Raw genomic sequence first — 15,206 nt, 5'->3', positions numbered from 1 at the left:
AAGGGATGGATAGATCATATTTATTGAATTTTTTTTTTCTTTTCGAAATGTGATGTAAACGATAGTAAATGAATGACTAACAGTTCAAAATGTGTGGAATTCAAGTAGAAAGTGAGAAAGAAAATCGGTAGAATGAGAGAAATGGCTTGTAAAGCCAGTTTGATGTCAAGAACACATGATTGGTGAAATAATGTCGTTCGAAAATTGAATTTTACACATTTAAAACTGTCCGAATTAACTAGATTGTTAAAGGTTTGTATATCTCGTCTCTTAACTCTTTAACTTTCAGTTCAAGGCTCTTGCTTACGAGATTGAACAGGTAAAGAGAACCGAGATCTTTGTCTAATTGAGAAGGATTCCAAGATAGCTGAGAAGGAGCCCCTTTACTTCAAACAGAATGTTTATGTAGACGGCAAACATCCGAAACTGGTTTGATATTTTTGTATCTCTTACATATTCACACAATAATATTCTCCAACAAATGATAGATATTTCGAGTGAACCCTACCTAAGAAAAAATAGAGGAGGTATCAGACATGTCCAGCTACATTTTTGTTTGGTATCTCCAATATATTGATAATTCATAGAACACACAACTCTTAGAACAAATAACATCTGCTTCATTGATTCTTCTCTTTCTCTCAATATGGACGAGACCTGTTTCCCCCATGGTGGTTTCTGTCTGGTCCTGACCCATAGTTATCCCTTCTTCTGTCTCCCCCACCATAGCCACCTCCTCCTCCTCCTCCTCCTCTACCACCGCCTCTGCACCATTTACAAGTTTTGCAAGGAACACATAATTACCAACGAATAAAAAAAACCAGGTTACTGCTGAATATAAAAGTGACAACAACCTACAAGATGTAGTAGTGGTGACTAAAGATGGGAAAGTACTAATAAAGAATCAAGAAAGCTACCTCTGGTCAAAAGCAGGAGCTTTGGGCGCAGACTTCTCTGCCATCGTTACACCAATCTTGTTCCCCCTCATTTCATAATCTACAAAACAATCCACCATCCTTCATCAAATAGAACTTTTTAAATAATTCAATAAACAAGACTGCAATTCCATGGTACTGGTACATACTGTTGAAAAAGCCGCCTGCAGAGTGTGCGGCGCTAGGATCTTCATACGCTAAGCAGGCGTCACCTTTATTTTTTCCCTTGTCATCAGTGTAAATCTTGATGTTATAAGGCCACTGATCTTTGTAACCCCGCTTCTGCTTGATTCTTCCAACCTATCCAACAGAAAGTGCACTTTCAAATCAGCACACCAATAAACAAATAAAGAAACAAGAATCCATGTCAAGGGAGAAAGCTCATTCACATAAGTTAAAAACACAACAGAAGTAAAAAAAGACCAGTGTTATTACTTGGCCAATGCCACCAAAGAGATCCTTGAGTTCATCAACAGTCACATCCGGGGGTAAATTAGAGATGTATATTCTGGCATTATCACAAGTCTCATCACAATTTTCATCACACTGCTTGACTTTTTCAGCGGCTGCATCTCCTCCATCACTAGCTTCCTGGCCTCGAGGAGCGCTACCACCATCGTAGCCACCACCTCTACCACCATAACCCCTTGTGGGACCACCATATGATGGGGGTCCACCAGCATAGCTTGAAGGAGGGGGAACTGCTTCCATACCATACCCGGAAGGTGGTGGAGGGTAACTCCCAGAACCATCATAAGATGGAATAGGTGCCAAGGGAGGAGGTGTAGGACCCTGACCATAAGAACCATTATCCCTATCTCTATGTTGATTGTAACTACCATAAGAGCCACCACCACCACTGCTCCTACTGCCACCATCATATCTACTACTCTCATAGCTCCTACCACTATCACGACCACCTCCACCTCGGCTATACCCACCACCTCCCCGGTCACCAGTACCAGATGGAGCAGGTGCACCACACTTGTTACATTCAACTCTTCTTGCAAAGTTCACGTTCCCACAGCTATATACAAACAGTTCCGAGGATAAAGTAAACAACAAGGAAGCCAGCAGACAATCTAATTTCATTACACAATGGGATCCTAAATAAACTAAAAGATTAAGAGATTAGTGCAATCATTACCTAGGGTTAGGGCAACGCCAATCACCATCTCTGCCGCCACCACCACCTCCTCTACCACCGCGATCACCTCCTTGATATCCACCGCCGCCGCCTGAATCGAATCAAAACATTCAAGGACAAATCATTCACGGAAAATTCAGATCTGGAGCAATCAGAGTCACAAACCTCGATTGCCTCTTCCGCCTCCGCCGCTGTAACCACCGCGTCCGCCGTATCCACCTCCGCCGGAGGAACCGCGTCCTCCATATCCAGCATCACCGCCGCCATAACCTCCACCTCCTCCGTAGGACGGGATAGGCGCACCTCCGCCGCCGTCTTGATTGTACATACCAGACATGACCTAGGGTTTGCGATACACGACAGACCAAAACTCTTTTGCTAACTGTCAGCTTCTTAAGAAACAGTTTTGTCTCTTTTAATTGTCTTAAAATCTCATCTTTGCCGACCGGTTTGTAAAACCAACTGAACGTTCTTTTCTATGACTCAAAACGACACCGTCTAAATGGCCCATAGGCATGTAACCTTATTGGCCCAGCCCAATATTATTTTTTTAGTTTTAATATGGCTTATGGTTGAGACAACCGAATTTGAGTCCCAAGAGGTTTTCAACCTGAGCGCGGAGCAGAGTCAGGACCAGTCTTTTTTTGTAAGTGACTTATCAGTTCTTTCAAGAACGCTTCCGCCGTCGGTGATTAAGCTTAGAAAAGGAAAGATTGAAACAAGGAAATGAGAGTGATGCCTTGTGAGAAAGGAGAGGAGTTGGATCATTGCCTTGTTGAGCAGCCATGAAGAAGGTCGACCAGATTCAGAAAGAAAGGAGTCAAAGCTAGAGAGGACTACGAGCTTCCCTCCACTTGCCAAGCTCGCCTTAGCTAAAGCATCTTGGATGTTCATCGCTGCTAGCTCCATTGAGAAAAGGGCTTTACTGGTTGTTGCCATAGCTCTAGAGAAATAGCTCATCTACAACTGCTACGTGCAAACCAATCCAAGTGTGGAATACTCTATAATTGATGATTGTAAAGAATTCTTCGAAGATAAGTCCACAGTAAGAAGATTGGCACTGACCAATTTACACTGGATTTTTTTTCTATAAGGAAGTCGTTTATTTTGTGTTGTATTAGTTTTGTGTTTAACTGTAAACAAATTGTCGATATGTCCGAGTGGTTAAGGAGATTGACTCGAAATCAATTGGGCTTTGCCCGCGCAGGTTTGAATCCTGCTGTCGACGTCTGATTTTTTATTCAGTTTTCTTCTATTTCTTAAGGACACACGTTTTTGTCCCTACTCTACTGACAAGTGGAATGTGAAAAATATCCTACTATCATAAATAATATTGTGGATGTCTATAACCGGCCCAATGCTAGAGAGAGAGACGACCGTGAGGAGAGAGAGAGAATCGACATCTTGCATTTTCCTTATTAGATTATATGATTTGTACTCTTTCCATATTTGTATTTCCTTTCTTTAGTCTTTCCATTATTCTATGACGGTGTAATTCCCTATATATAAAGGGTTCCTTATGTTTATGAATAATACAGAAACATAGATTCTATTCTCTAATTTCACAACACGTTATCAGCACGATAGAATCTAAATCCCTAAGCTAAAACAAACCGCCCAAAACCCTAACCCTAATCGGCGAACATCCTTACTGGCGAACCATCCTAATCCCGATCGCGAAACCTTACATCACGATCCTTGTTTGCAATCTGTTCCCGATCAGCTTCAGCTCAAGGCGTTCCTAATCCTAGCTCAGACGATCTCGGCTTGTTCAACCTCAGCTCGCAAACAAGACGATCTCAGATAGCTCGCGACCCGATCAGCACGTTGGACAGCTCGCGTTCCCGATCTCAGCAATCAGACAGCTCGCGACAACATCAGATCACGTTCCGATCAGTTCCAGCTCGCGGTTCATCTCTTTGGTGGTCCATTCAACCCTACTTGAGGTTAAGGTAATTCGAAACCTTAAAGAGAACCCATAATCGAATTTGATTGTTTGATAAGAATCGAAACCATAAAAACTACAAACCCTAATAGTATGATCTAATGTTGAAATCAAAACCATAGGGTAATAAATCAAATCCACAATGAGTAAATCGAAGCTCATAATCATAAGTTCGATACCCCAAACCCTAATCGAGATTGATTGTTTGATCAATTAAAATCGAAACCTTAATGGTTTTGAATCTCAAAACCCCAATGATCTAAGATCAAAATCGAAACCCTAATATCCATGATCCTAGCCGCATACATGCTTATTGCATGAATGCATGAAATCGATTTTATTTAAAACCCTAATACTAAAACACATTCGATTTTATAAACCCTAATTCGAAATCAAATTGATTGATTGAATGAATTAAAATCGAAACCCTAATCTAATGCTTTGAATCGAAATTGATTGTTTGAATGATTGTATGTTTGGGTATAGTATGCTAGTCTTGATTAATTAAAACCGTATTGAATTTGATCACATAGAAATCGATTGCTAGGATTGATAATCTCATTCTTGAATTTGGTTGTTTGAATTGATAAAACCGATTGAATGATTTTGAAATTGAAGTCGTATTGATTGTTTGATCGAAACCCTAATTTCTTGAAATTAAAATCGAATACTATCTTGTTTGATTGATTAAAACCGAATGCTTGAATTGAAATAGAAATCGCTTGCTAGGTTAAATGATTTATGCATTCTCGTCTTGATAATGATCCGGCTAGTATTGATAGTTTTCATACATTCTCGAATGAACCCTAATTGTTGCATTGCTCGACTGTTTGATTGCAATTACACATTGAACTCTTAGAAAACCGTTTGCTAAGATTGAAAACGAATAACCATTGTATTAATTGCATTGAAACCGTTTGCTAAGATTGTAGCCGTGCGGCTTGTTTGCATCATGCATGCATAATAGTACGAACTGATTGCATATAGAATCTAAATGCTAAGATTGAACATGTACGCATCATATACGAAGACCTATTTGCATCATACCTAGAATCCGGATTGCTTGAGCATATTTATTGCATTCGCTTGAACACTTTTAAATCTAAATTATGAAACATATGATTTCAGATGTCGAAAATCAACAACTTTGATTTTACTGCCCTAAGTCTCTCTGGAGATAATTACTTGCAATGGGCACTTGATGCTAAAATCATCTTAAAATCCAAAGGACTCGGTGAATGTATCACCGAGGGCAATAATGCAAGTGAGAAAGATAGAGACAGTGCGATATTAATTATACGTCATCATCTTATTGAGAGTCTTTAAGATCAGTATTTGACTATTGAGAATCCTCTAGACCTTTGGACAGAGTTGAAAACGAGATATGATCACCAGAGAACAGTGTTATTACCAAAGGCTATGTATGATTGGAGGAATCTCAGAATCCAGGACTTCAAGTCCGTGGACGAGTATAACTCGGCCCTGTTTAAAATAGTTTCAAATTTGAAACTGTGTGTTGAGAATATAACAGATAAGAATATGCTTGAGAAAACCTTTTCCACCTTCCACACAAGCAATGTGTTGTTACAACAATAGTACCGTGAAAAAGGCTTCACAACTTATGCTAATCTGATCTCTTGTCTCTTGTTCGCTGAGCAGAACAATGAACTGTTGATGAGAAACAGTGAATTGAGACCTCCTGGAACAAACCCATTACCTGAGGCACATGCGACCGTAGAGGCTAAGAAAGAGTCGAACCATGTCGAGAGTGATAGCCAACACAACCATGGTCGTGGAAACTGGCATGGACATGGTGGTCGAGACCGAAAATCGTTTGGTCGAGGCCAAGGCAACTCATATGGCTGTGGCTCCTATGGAGGCCGTGGTACATCTTTCAAGCCACAAAACTCGACCAAATCCGTGTGTCATAGATGTGGTATGGATAATCATTGGGCTAAGACATGTAGGACTCCCAAACATCTCGTTGACCTCTACCAAGAGAGTTTGAAAGGGAAGAATCCTGAAGCTCATATGACTTATCAAGATGGTGAAGATGATTTCAATCATGAACGAGACGATCTTATGGATTATGAAACTTCAGATTGTTTAAAAGAATGAAGTTGAATTCGACATCTATGTTTTCGTGTTCTTTGCGTTATGTTTTCTATGTTTTGATTGCTTTGAACTTATTTTATTAATGATTGAAAGTTTTTTATATAAAGTCTCTAAAGTATCATTCCGGGTATAGCCAGTCTCATAGAGGGCTACGGCCAGGCTAACATCATGTTGCCTAAGGGTACGCATCTAGAGATATCTGATGCATTGTATTCACCCAGCTCTAAGAGAAGCCTATTGAGATTTAAAGACATTAGAATGAATGACTTTCATATTGAGACTAAGGGCGAAGGAAACAAAGAGTTCCTTCAGATTATAGAGATCGGCCAAGGCTATAAGAAAGTCCTAGAGTCTATACATGCGCTCTCTACTGGACTTTTACTATGCTAAGGTCAGAATGATAGAGACCAATGCTGGTGAGTTCACGTCCCAAGCGTTAAATGATTACTGTATGTCCATAGGGGTAAGTGTGGAACACTCCGTGGCACATGTACATACACAAAACGGCTTGGCCGAATCATTCATAAAACGAATTCAGCTAATAGCTAGACCATTGCTTATGAGGTCTAAGCTTCCGACCACAGTTTGGGGACACGCGGTCTTGCACACGGCCGAACTGATTCGTATCAGACCATCTAGTGAACATAAATATTCCCCATCACAATTGCTTACGGGTCATGAGCCAGACATATCTCATTTTAAGACATTTGGTTGTGCCGTCTATGTACAAATTGCTCCACCACAGAGAACAAAGATGGGACCTCAAAGGAGGATGGGGATATATGTTGGATATGATTTCCCCACGATTATAAAATATCTTGAGCCAACTACGGGTGATTTATTTAAGGCAAGGTATGCGGATTGTCACTTTGATGAATCCGAACATCCAACATTAGGGGGAGATAGCAATAAGCTGGTAAAAAAAAGATTACATGGAATCAAACATCCTTATCTTGGCAAGATCCTCGGACTCAGGAATGTGATTTAGAAGTCCAAAAGATTATACATTTACAAAAGCTAGCTAATCAATTGCCAGATTCCTTTGCTGACCCGAAAAGAGTGACTAAGTCATATATACCAGCTGCTAATGCACCAATAAGAATTGATGTTCAAGAGGGACACAATCAAGTTGCTACAGAGTCTAGACAACGTTTGAAACGTGGTAGACCAATAGGTTCCAAAGATAAGAACCCTAGAAAAACTAAGAAAGGTGCAGAGATTGAAACTGAGGTTGTTAAAATCCTAGAAGCGACCGCGGTCGTTCCTAAATCTCGGGACTTAGTCGCGGCCGATCCCAAAACCCTAATAGCGATCGCGGCCGATCATGAATGCTTAGATGCGGCCGGCCCTGATGTATCTAATACTGATTCTTGGGACGCCAAGATTCAAGGTACTGAAGGTCCTGATAATAATGAGATCTCAATAAATTATGTCTTGTCTAGGATACAATGGAACATAAATAATGTCGACATTGATGATATATTTGCATGCAATGTAGCACTTGAAATCATGGATGATAATGAGGATCATGAACCCACGTCTATTTATGAGTGCACTCAACGATCAGATTGGATCAAATGGAAAGAAGCTATAAACGTGAAGTTAAATTCTTTAAAGAAAAGAGGTGTTTTCGGTCCTATAATCCGAACACCATATGATGTTAAACCAGTTGGATACAAATGGGTCTTTATGAGGAAAAGAAATGAACATGGTGAAGTCGTGAGATATAAAGCACGGCTTGTTGCACAAGGATTCCCACAGAGACCAGGAATCGATTATGAGGAAACATATTCTCATGTGGTGGATGCTACTACTTTTAGATTCCTGATAAGTCTGGCTATAAGAGAAAACTTAGACTTGCGGTTAATGGATGTAGTAACTGTATACTTTTATGGTCCACTGGATAATGAGATTTATATGAAAGTACCAGAGGGTATAGAGTTGAAAAACAAATCGAGTACTCGAGAACAACACTGTATAAAGTTGAATAAGTCACTTTATGGATTGAAACAATCAGGCCGAATGTGGTACAATAGACTAAGTGAGTACTTAGTGAAAGAGGGATATAAGAATGATCCGATCAGTCCTTGTATCTTTATAAAGAAATTCGGCCAAGGCTTTGTAATTATAGCAGTGTATGTTGATGATTTGAATATCCTATGAACCTCTGGAGAGATTTTCCAAACAGTTGAATATCTTAAGAAAGAATTCGAGATGAAAGATCTAGGAAAAACGAAATTATGTTTGGGATTATAGCTTGAGTACATAAGAGATGGAATCCTTGTGCATCAAATGGCATATACATAAAAAAAAATACTTAAGAGATTTAACATGGCCGAGTCTCACCCCTTATCTAGCCCCATGGTCGTGAGGTCTCTCGGCCTGGACACTGATCCATTCCGTCCTAAGATGGACGATGAAGATGTCCTTGGTCCCGAAGTGCCTTATCTCAGTGTCATAGGAGCTTTGATGTATCTTGCTAGTCACACACGACCAGATATATGTTTTGCCGAGAATCTATTTCCTAGATTTAGCTCTTGTCCACCCCAAAGGCACTGGGACGGGATTAAACATATTCTTCGTTACCTGCAAGGAACGAAAGACTTGGGTTTATTTTATACTAACCAAAACAAAGAAGGTTTAGTTGATTTTGATGTTGCAGGTTATCTTTCGGATCCACACAATGCTCGATCACAGACAGGCTATGTTTTGACACATGGTGGAACGGCCATATCATGGCGTTCCATGAAGCAGGCGATCGCGGCCACATCTTCAAACCATTCGGAGATCTTGGTTGTTCATGAGGCCAGCCGCGAGTTGTTCAGAACAGGGGGAGTAATACGTGTTGTACTCTTTTTCCTTCACCATGGTTTTGTCCCAATGGGTTTTTCTGGTAAGGTTTTAATGAGGCAACATCTAAACCGTATTACAATCCATGTATGGTTATGGCATCCAAGGGGGAGTGTTATAAATCATATTGTGGATGTCCATAACCGGCCCAATGCTAGAGAGAGAGAGAAAGTCGACCGTGAGGAGAGAGAGAGATAATCGGCATCTTGCATTTTTCTTATTAGATTATGATTTGTACTCTTTCCATATTTGTACTCTTTCCATATTTGTATTTTCTTTCTTTAGTATTTTCATTATTCTACGACGGTGTAATTTTCTATATATAAAATGCTACTTATGTTTATGAATAATACAGAAACATAGATTTTATTCTCTAGTTTCACAACACCTTCCATTTTCTTTTAGCGCACAGACACAGTTGATCACTCTATTCATATTCGTTTCAATTTAGTTGTCTACTCATTTATATATTCTGCACATCACTAATTTTATTTATTTTTACTTTTAGTCGAAACATAACATTAGTTTTTTCTTCTGTTAAATAGTTGTTATATATTTTTGTTATTTTCCATCGTGAATTGAAACAACTAGTAACTATAATCATTCTCAAAATATATTATGCTCTTTTGGAAAATAAATTCATGGCAAAATATGTACATGTAGGATTTCAATCTGCCATCTTACTAATTTGGACGTTCCAGAGCAGCACTATCCCATCTTGAAGACCATGTAATCAACTCTAGTTATTATATACTACCTAATTAGCTAACTGTTTTTTTTCCTGGTGCTAAGAAAGTGCTTAATTTGAGTTCGAGATATATGAAAGTGTGTAACGTTTGAAATAAAACTTAAAAATGTGTTAGGCTTGGAAAAAAAAATCAAAAGAATGAGAGTCTAGAGTTTCTCTATATTATGATAAAGATTTGTATATTGGTTACCAAGAGAAATTTTTTTTTTTGTCGGCATTTTATTAAAGGGCTTCAAACCCAAATATACAAACAACTCAGCCCAGTCTCATATACATATTCAGCCCAAATCTTGTCCACATTCTGAAAATAAAATTTACAACAAGAAAACACGTGTTAAAAATATAAGGTTTGGATTGCATGATCACCACGTGTCCCATCATGTGGAAAAGACGAATCTGGAATCGAAAGAGGACGTCAGAGGTATCACCGGAGAAACAGCCAGATCGATGACCCAAACACCTTTCTTCGATTAGGTTGAAATTGCTTGACCGCTCTTCCTTTCTGAGATCGCTGTTGATGTTTTAAGGCTCTTCATCTACACGCAAGAGATGAACTCCAGTGAGAAGCTTTAAGGAGATGGAAGCAGAGTCTTAACAGAATTTTACAACAGAGAACTCCGGCTTATCTGAAACTGCATCGATTCTCCATCGCTTGATCAATCATCTTGATTTCATACTCGATTGGATACTACGCGATAATATTCTTTTAACGAAGATTGATACCTCATCTGAGTAAGAAGCCAAGCTTATCTAACGAATAGATTAAGAACCCCTCAAAATTAAACACGATAAGAATAAAATAAAAAAAGCCAAGAAACGGATTTTAACACACCAAAATACTTTAACACAACATATCGCCTATCACGAAAAGAACTATCCGCAACCGGAAGATAAGATCGATCTTAGAGATCGAAGATTATAATACAACAAAAAACAGAAAAAAAAAGAAAGATCAGTGACCGGCGACTATAAAGTCACCGGCCACCAGAACACCGCTTATAAGCTGTGGTTCTTTATTACTATGGTTACCAAGAGAATTAATGCTAGGTTGGCACTAGTCCTTTTCAAATTTGAACTTATGTATTTATTTAAGACCCTCCACTATTATTTTTTTATTGGGAGAATTTGGTGTATATTCATAATTGGAAAACAATTAGATAATATACCCATGCTACAGTAACAGTCCAAGGAAGGGACAGGTTTGGGCCAAAAGTGAGGGAATTGACCTTTCAAGTGCGTGTGCGTGTCCACGGAGAGGAAAGAAAAAAGAGCATGTGCGTAAATGAGTTGTACCAAACCTATAATAGAATAGTCTGTCACTTTTATATCCTAACCACGCACTTAATTATTCAAAACATCACCAATGAGTTGCAAGTCGGCAACTAACGATACTGTATTTTAAATACGCGACTAGTGCTCCCGATTTCGCAACAAACTGCTTAGGTTCTGCTTATACATATAACATGGTAAAGCCTGTTCCTTGGAAGAGGGTGAGGTATTTGAGAAATTATGCGGACACAAAATACGTTGTTTTACCGACCCAATTGTAGTTTACAATATGACTAGACCATACGATGTGCAGAATAGTCTGGAACATTTTGGGAACATGCATACAAGGGAACACACCTGTATTTCCCCGGCTGAGGTTTATAGGTGATAACATAGAAGAAGGATATATGGAAAAATAGAACAACTGATAAGAAGTGAAGTCTAACTATCACAAGGGATTGGGTCAGTGTATTGTTGCGGGATATAGAGTATGTAAAGCATTTAATGTTTTTGGATAACAAGTTTACCAGACTATATGCTATATAGTATAGACAGGGAAATTGTGATAACAGGTAGAAAGTGGAGACACCTCCAATTCCATTCTGAGGTTTCTAGGTAATGAAATGGATCGACGATATATGTATAAGCAGAACAACCACCACAGCTCATACAGCTTCCGGGTAACCAACTGACGGGACAACATCTAGTGTGCAAACATAACTGAAATATGCGACCCCATTAGCATGAGTTGTCTAAACTGAGATTCCGCCAACATCTTCTGTTGAGAATCTGAAAGTGCTGCTTTTACGACCTCAATCCATCGCAAATTGAAATAGTTGTTAATTCTTTTTCACCCCGTAGGTTCATATCCGGTCAGAAACAAGCGCTCTGGCAAACCTAACTCTTCCATTCTTTCCCTGCAAAGACACAACATCAGACCTACTATACGAACGGAACAAAATATATTAATTATTCCGACGCCCTAAGACAATAACAAGCCCAACTTCGACATACATGCTAGTTATAGTGTTGTTGCAAACCAAATAGACACATATTGAAGTCAATAGCACAGAAAACGCTTAACCAGCCATACATGACACCATACCACACCATACTATTCTTTATCTAACATAGTATAGTTATAGTAATTGTCTTTCAATACCACTACCAAACGCAGAAACGATTTGCAGACACCAACGACATAGCCCAACATGCGAACCTCGACATATAACAGATATCGTTTAAAAACATAATCGCATGCAACAGAATCGCTAAACTAAATCACATGCGATACAATCGCTTAACTATAATTGTCTTCCAACACCCCAACCAAACCCATAAATGATTTGCAGACACCAAAGCACATAAACAAACACGCGAAACGCAACATATAACAGATTGCCTTTAAAAACTTAATCGCATGCAACAATGCTGTAAATTTACCTTTCTACTCAGCCGCCGTTCAGAACTTCTTCACAGATCTGCAATATAGTGGAAATGGTCGATTTAAGTACCGTAAACACGATTGGTTTGGCGGAAAAAGGATAGGCTAAATTAATGATTATGATAGACTGCAAATCGCCGATTTAAGTTCGTACCTCGATTCCTTCCGTTAACCCTCTTCAATCGCGCCTCCCAACGCCAATTACAACCGCCTCGCAAACCCTAGCTTCTGTTATCCCTTTACTCGCTCTATACCACACCGACTCACGATAGAGAACCCCTTTTCCTCCAAAAGCCACACAAACTTGGACACTCTCTAAAGATTCCGTCTTTGTCGGGGTGTTGTTTTTATAAAACTTCTAAACGTTTCAGTTTCCAGGGGCTAGACAAAACGAAAGATCCGGTGGGGCCTACAGTTTTCCACGACGCATGGTGGGGTATTTTGGCCATTATACACAAATATATACACTGTATCGTAGCCTAAGTGTTACTGTGGGTAGAAGCTTAATATCATGGCCCATTATAGTTATGAGTCCAAATTTCCCTTTTTTATTTTATCTTTGCTATTTCTTAGAAAAATGGATCTTGATACTATTATTATCCCTCTTTTCTTACCATGTTTCTATTAACAAGTACATAACGTGTGAGAGTAAGAAGATGATATTGATCATCACCAACATCATCAAAGCTCACCATCATCATTAAAGCTTTTAAAAGAAAGCACCTGAAGATTCGTGACTTGTGAGAAAAATCACAACTCACGTGAGCTTCGAGAGTTCGCACGTACAAACATCTCAACTATATACACTTTCGTACTGATCAATCAGTCACGGTGGAAAAAAATAAGCGATCACTGTATATAACTAAACGTAATAAAATTTTAATTAATAATGGGTCATCCTCTTTTCCATGTATACAATTGCAGTATACATAATACATCTCAATACTTAATACACAAAACATTTGATTATTTAGAAAGTAAAGAACATAATAATTACTAAACCATTTATATATACTTTATTAAGATTTAGCATCAGGTATTTGGATTCCGTCGGTGGCGTGACTATACCATAGTTGAAGAAACGACCAAAGCAGCACCACCACTTCCTCCACTGCTTTCTCCATCATCGACGTTGGGAGTTGCCTTGGCTGTAAGAGGCCGTTTTCGTTTTTTCTTATCGTAGGGAATCCCTCGAGCCTTAGCCTGAGTTTCACGGACTTCCTTAAGATAGATCCTAACAGCTTTGGCAGCGAAAGGGTTTGACTCAGGAAGACCACCGCCTATTTCCTCAAACGCAGCCCTTAGACGGCCGATGAGAGCGTCGAGGCTTCCCCAAGCTTGCCGGAGAGGGCAAGTGCACTGAGCCGGTGGGTTCGGCTCTCCAAAGAAGGGACAAGCCAGGACGTGGACTTTGGTCTTACCAAACTGGTCGAGGTACTTAAGGAACTCGATGACGTGTGCGCCACTGCAACGAGACAGGCTCAGAGGTGGCTTGTGGTTCTTTAAATACTGAAGGACAGTGTTCCAGTCTCGTCTTTTCTGTGACTCATATCGGCTTGGTGATGAGGAGGAACTCCCTGCTGCCTTCGCAGCGGTTTCTCCCTCCATCTATGTAATTATATCAGGATGTAGTTAAGGTATTGGGTTCTTGATTTTGTTTGCGAGTCAAGTGTGTGTGTGTGTGTGTGATTGTGAGAAAGAGAGGATGACTTTTATTTTTGCTGAGTCACAAGTCACAAGCAAACAAGTTGGACTTGATTATTCATATTGTAGTTGCTCACCTTTTTTTACGTCCCATCATCATATTTCTTTCTGTGAGGAAAAAGAAGATGGAAATTGAGATGCATCTAATTTCTATTGCCCATCATGTTTTAGCTTTCATTTTGTTTTTTTGGTTTGATAAATTCATTTTGATTTCTTGGTATGCTTTTTTATAAATCTTCTTGTTGATTTAAGATTCACACCTATATTATATTGGATTAAGAAAACAAATGAATACAAGTGTCGGCAAACCTTAAGGATTTAGGCTTATAGGTATAGTAATGACAATTTACAAGATTATAATATAACTATTTTTATTGGATACCCGTTGATTTGGTCAAAATAATGCTGCGTGTTCATCTAAAATGTAAAAAAAAAAAAAGAGTGAGAGTAATTAAAATTTTACATATATATGGCCCTAAATCTTGGTTATATTTCACATATATACTTTCACATTTCTGATACTTTCTTAAAAAATAGTAGAGTAATTATCCTTTTTTTTTTGTCACAAAGTAGAGTAATTATCCATATATCATTTTTTGAATGAATGTAAAATTATATTCAACCAAAAAAAACTGTTTACAATCAGATGCAACTTCAATCTAATGTGGAATAAAAAATTATATCATATATTTTCATCACTTACATAGTTACATTCAACAAAGTTATGTACCAAATGATTTTCGAAATTGACATCTCTGATGTGCACATCTAAAGGCTGCTATTTTTAGGGACGTTAAGCTAGCGACGTTGAGACTACCATTCCAATCTAATGCTTTGTAGTCGATTGATGCCTCCCGTGATTTATTTTTTTGATTTAATCATTTATATATCTTGTTGATACATCAAATCATATCAATAGATAGTCGGTCCAATATCTTATATATTAAAATAGAAATCACAACCTTGATTCATGTCTGATCTTTTTAAAAATAGACCTAATGGACATATTACTAAGAAGTCATATTACATTTAATATCTAATCTTATCAT

General features: G+C 38.7%; 2 protein-coding genes, 1 long non-coding RNA gene and 1 other non-coding gene across 4 annotated transcripts; 1 reads left to right on the top strand and 3 right to left on the bottom strand.

The window, feature by feature from the left end:
• Positions 1 to 417: 417 nt before the first annotated feature.
• On the bottom strand, positions 418 to 2,532 carry LOC106388117 (transcription initiation factor TFIID subunit 15b-like). The gene is made up of 6 exons (XM_013828116.3): positions 2,248 to 2,532; positions 2,083 to 2,173; positions 1,371 to 1,962; positions 1,085 to 1,235; positions 918 to 996; positions 418 to 765 (listed from the first exon to the last, which is right to left on the bottom strand). The coding sequence occupies exons 1-6, from the start codon at positions 2,417 to 2,419 to the stop codon at positions 642 to 644; spliced, it is 1,209 nt and encodes a 402-aa protein (XP_013683570.2). The 5' UTR covers positions 2,420 to 2,532; the 3' UTR covers positions 418 to 641.
• Positions 2,533 to 3,228: 696 nt separating this feature from the next.
• Positions 3,229 to 3,310, top strand: TRNAS-CGA. Its single transcript has one exon. It is a non-coding gene; the product is annotated as a tRNA-Ser (tRNA).
• Positions 3,311 to 9,939: 6,629 nt separating this feature from the next.
• On the bottom strand, positions 9,940 to 11,940 carry LOC125581498. Its single transcript, XR_007319119.1, has 2 exons — positions 10,347 to 11,940; positions 9,940 to 10,276 (listed from the first exon to the last, which is right to left on the bottom strand). It is a non-coding gene; the product is annotated as an uncharacterized LOC125581498 (long non-coding RNA).
• Positions 11,941 to 13,310: 1,370 nt separating this feature from the next.
• Positions 13,311 to 14,223, bottom strand: LOC106417701 (protein LIGHT-DEPENDENT SHORT HYPOCOTYLS 5). Its single transcript, XM_022695916.2, has one exon. It carries the CDS (start codon positions 14,059 to 14,061, stop codon positions 13,516 to 13,518), a length of 546 nt encoding a protein of 181 aa, XP_022551637.1. The 5' UTR covers positions 14,062 to 14,223; the 3' UTR covers positions 13,311 to 13,515.
• Positions 14,224 to 15,206: the final 983 nt, after the last annotated feature.

This window comes from Brassica napus, chromosome C2, assembly GCF_020379485.1.
Source record: "Brassica napus cultivar Da-Ae chromosome C2, Da-Ae, whole genome shotgun sequence".
Lineage (NCBI taxonomy): Eukaryota > Viridiplantae > Streptophyta > Magnoliopsida > Brassicales > Brassicaceae > Brassica > Brassica napus.
Note: the sequence above shows the minus strand (reverse complement) of the source record. Positions and strands in the feature narration are given on the sequence as shown.

Bases quoted from the DNA above. Each gene is read 5' to 3' on its own strand.
- LOC106388117 (XM_013828116.3), bottom strand. From the start codon at position 2,419: ATGTCTGGTATGTACAATCAAGACGGCGGCGGAGGTGCGCCTATCCCG. The intron at 2,174-2,247 runs GTTTGTGACTCT...GATTCGATTCAG, and splicing joins AGGCGGAAGAGGCAATCGAG to GCGGCGGCGGTGGATATCAA. The intron at 1,963-2,082 runs GTAATGATTGCA...GTTTGTATATAG, and splicing joins TGGCGTTGCCCTAACCCTAG to CTGTGGGAACGTGAACTTTG.
- LOC106417701 (XM_022695916.2), bottom strand. From the start codon at position 14,061: ATGGAGGGAGAAACCGCTGCGAAGGCAGCAGGGAGTTCCTCCTCATCA.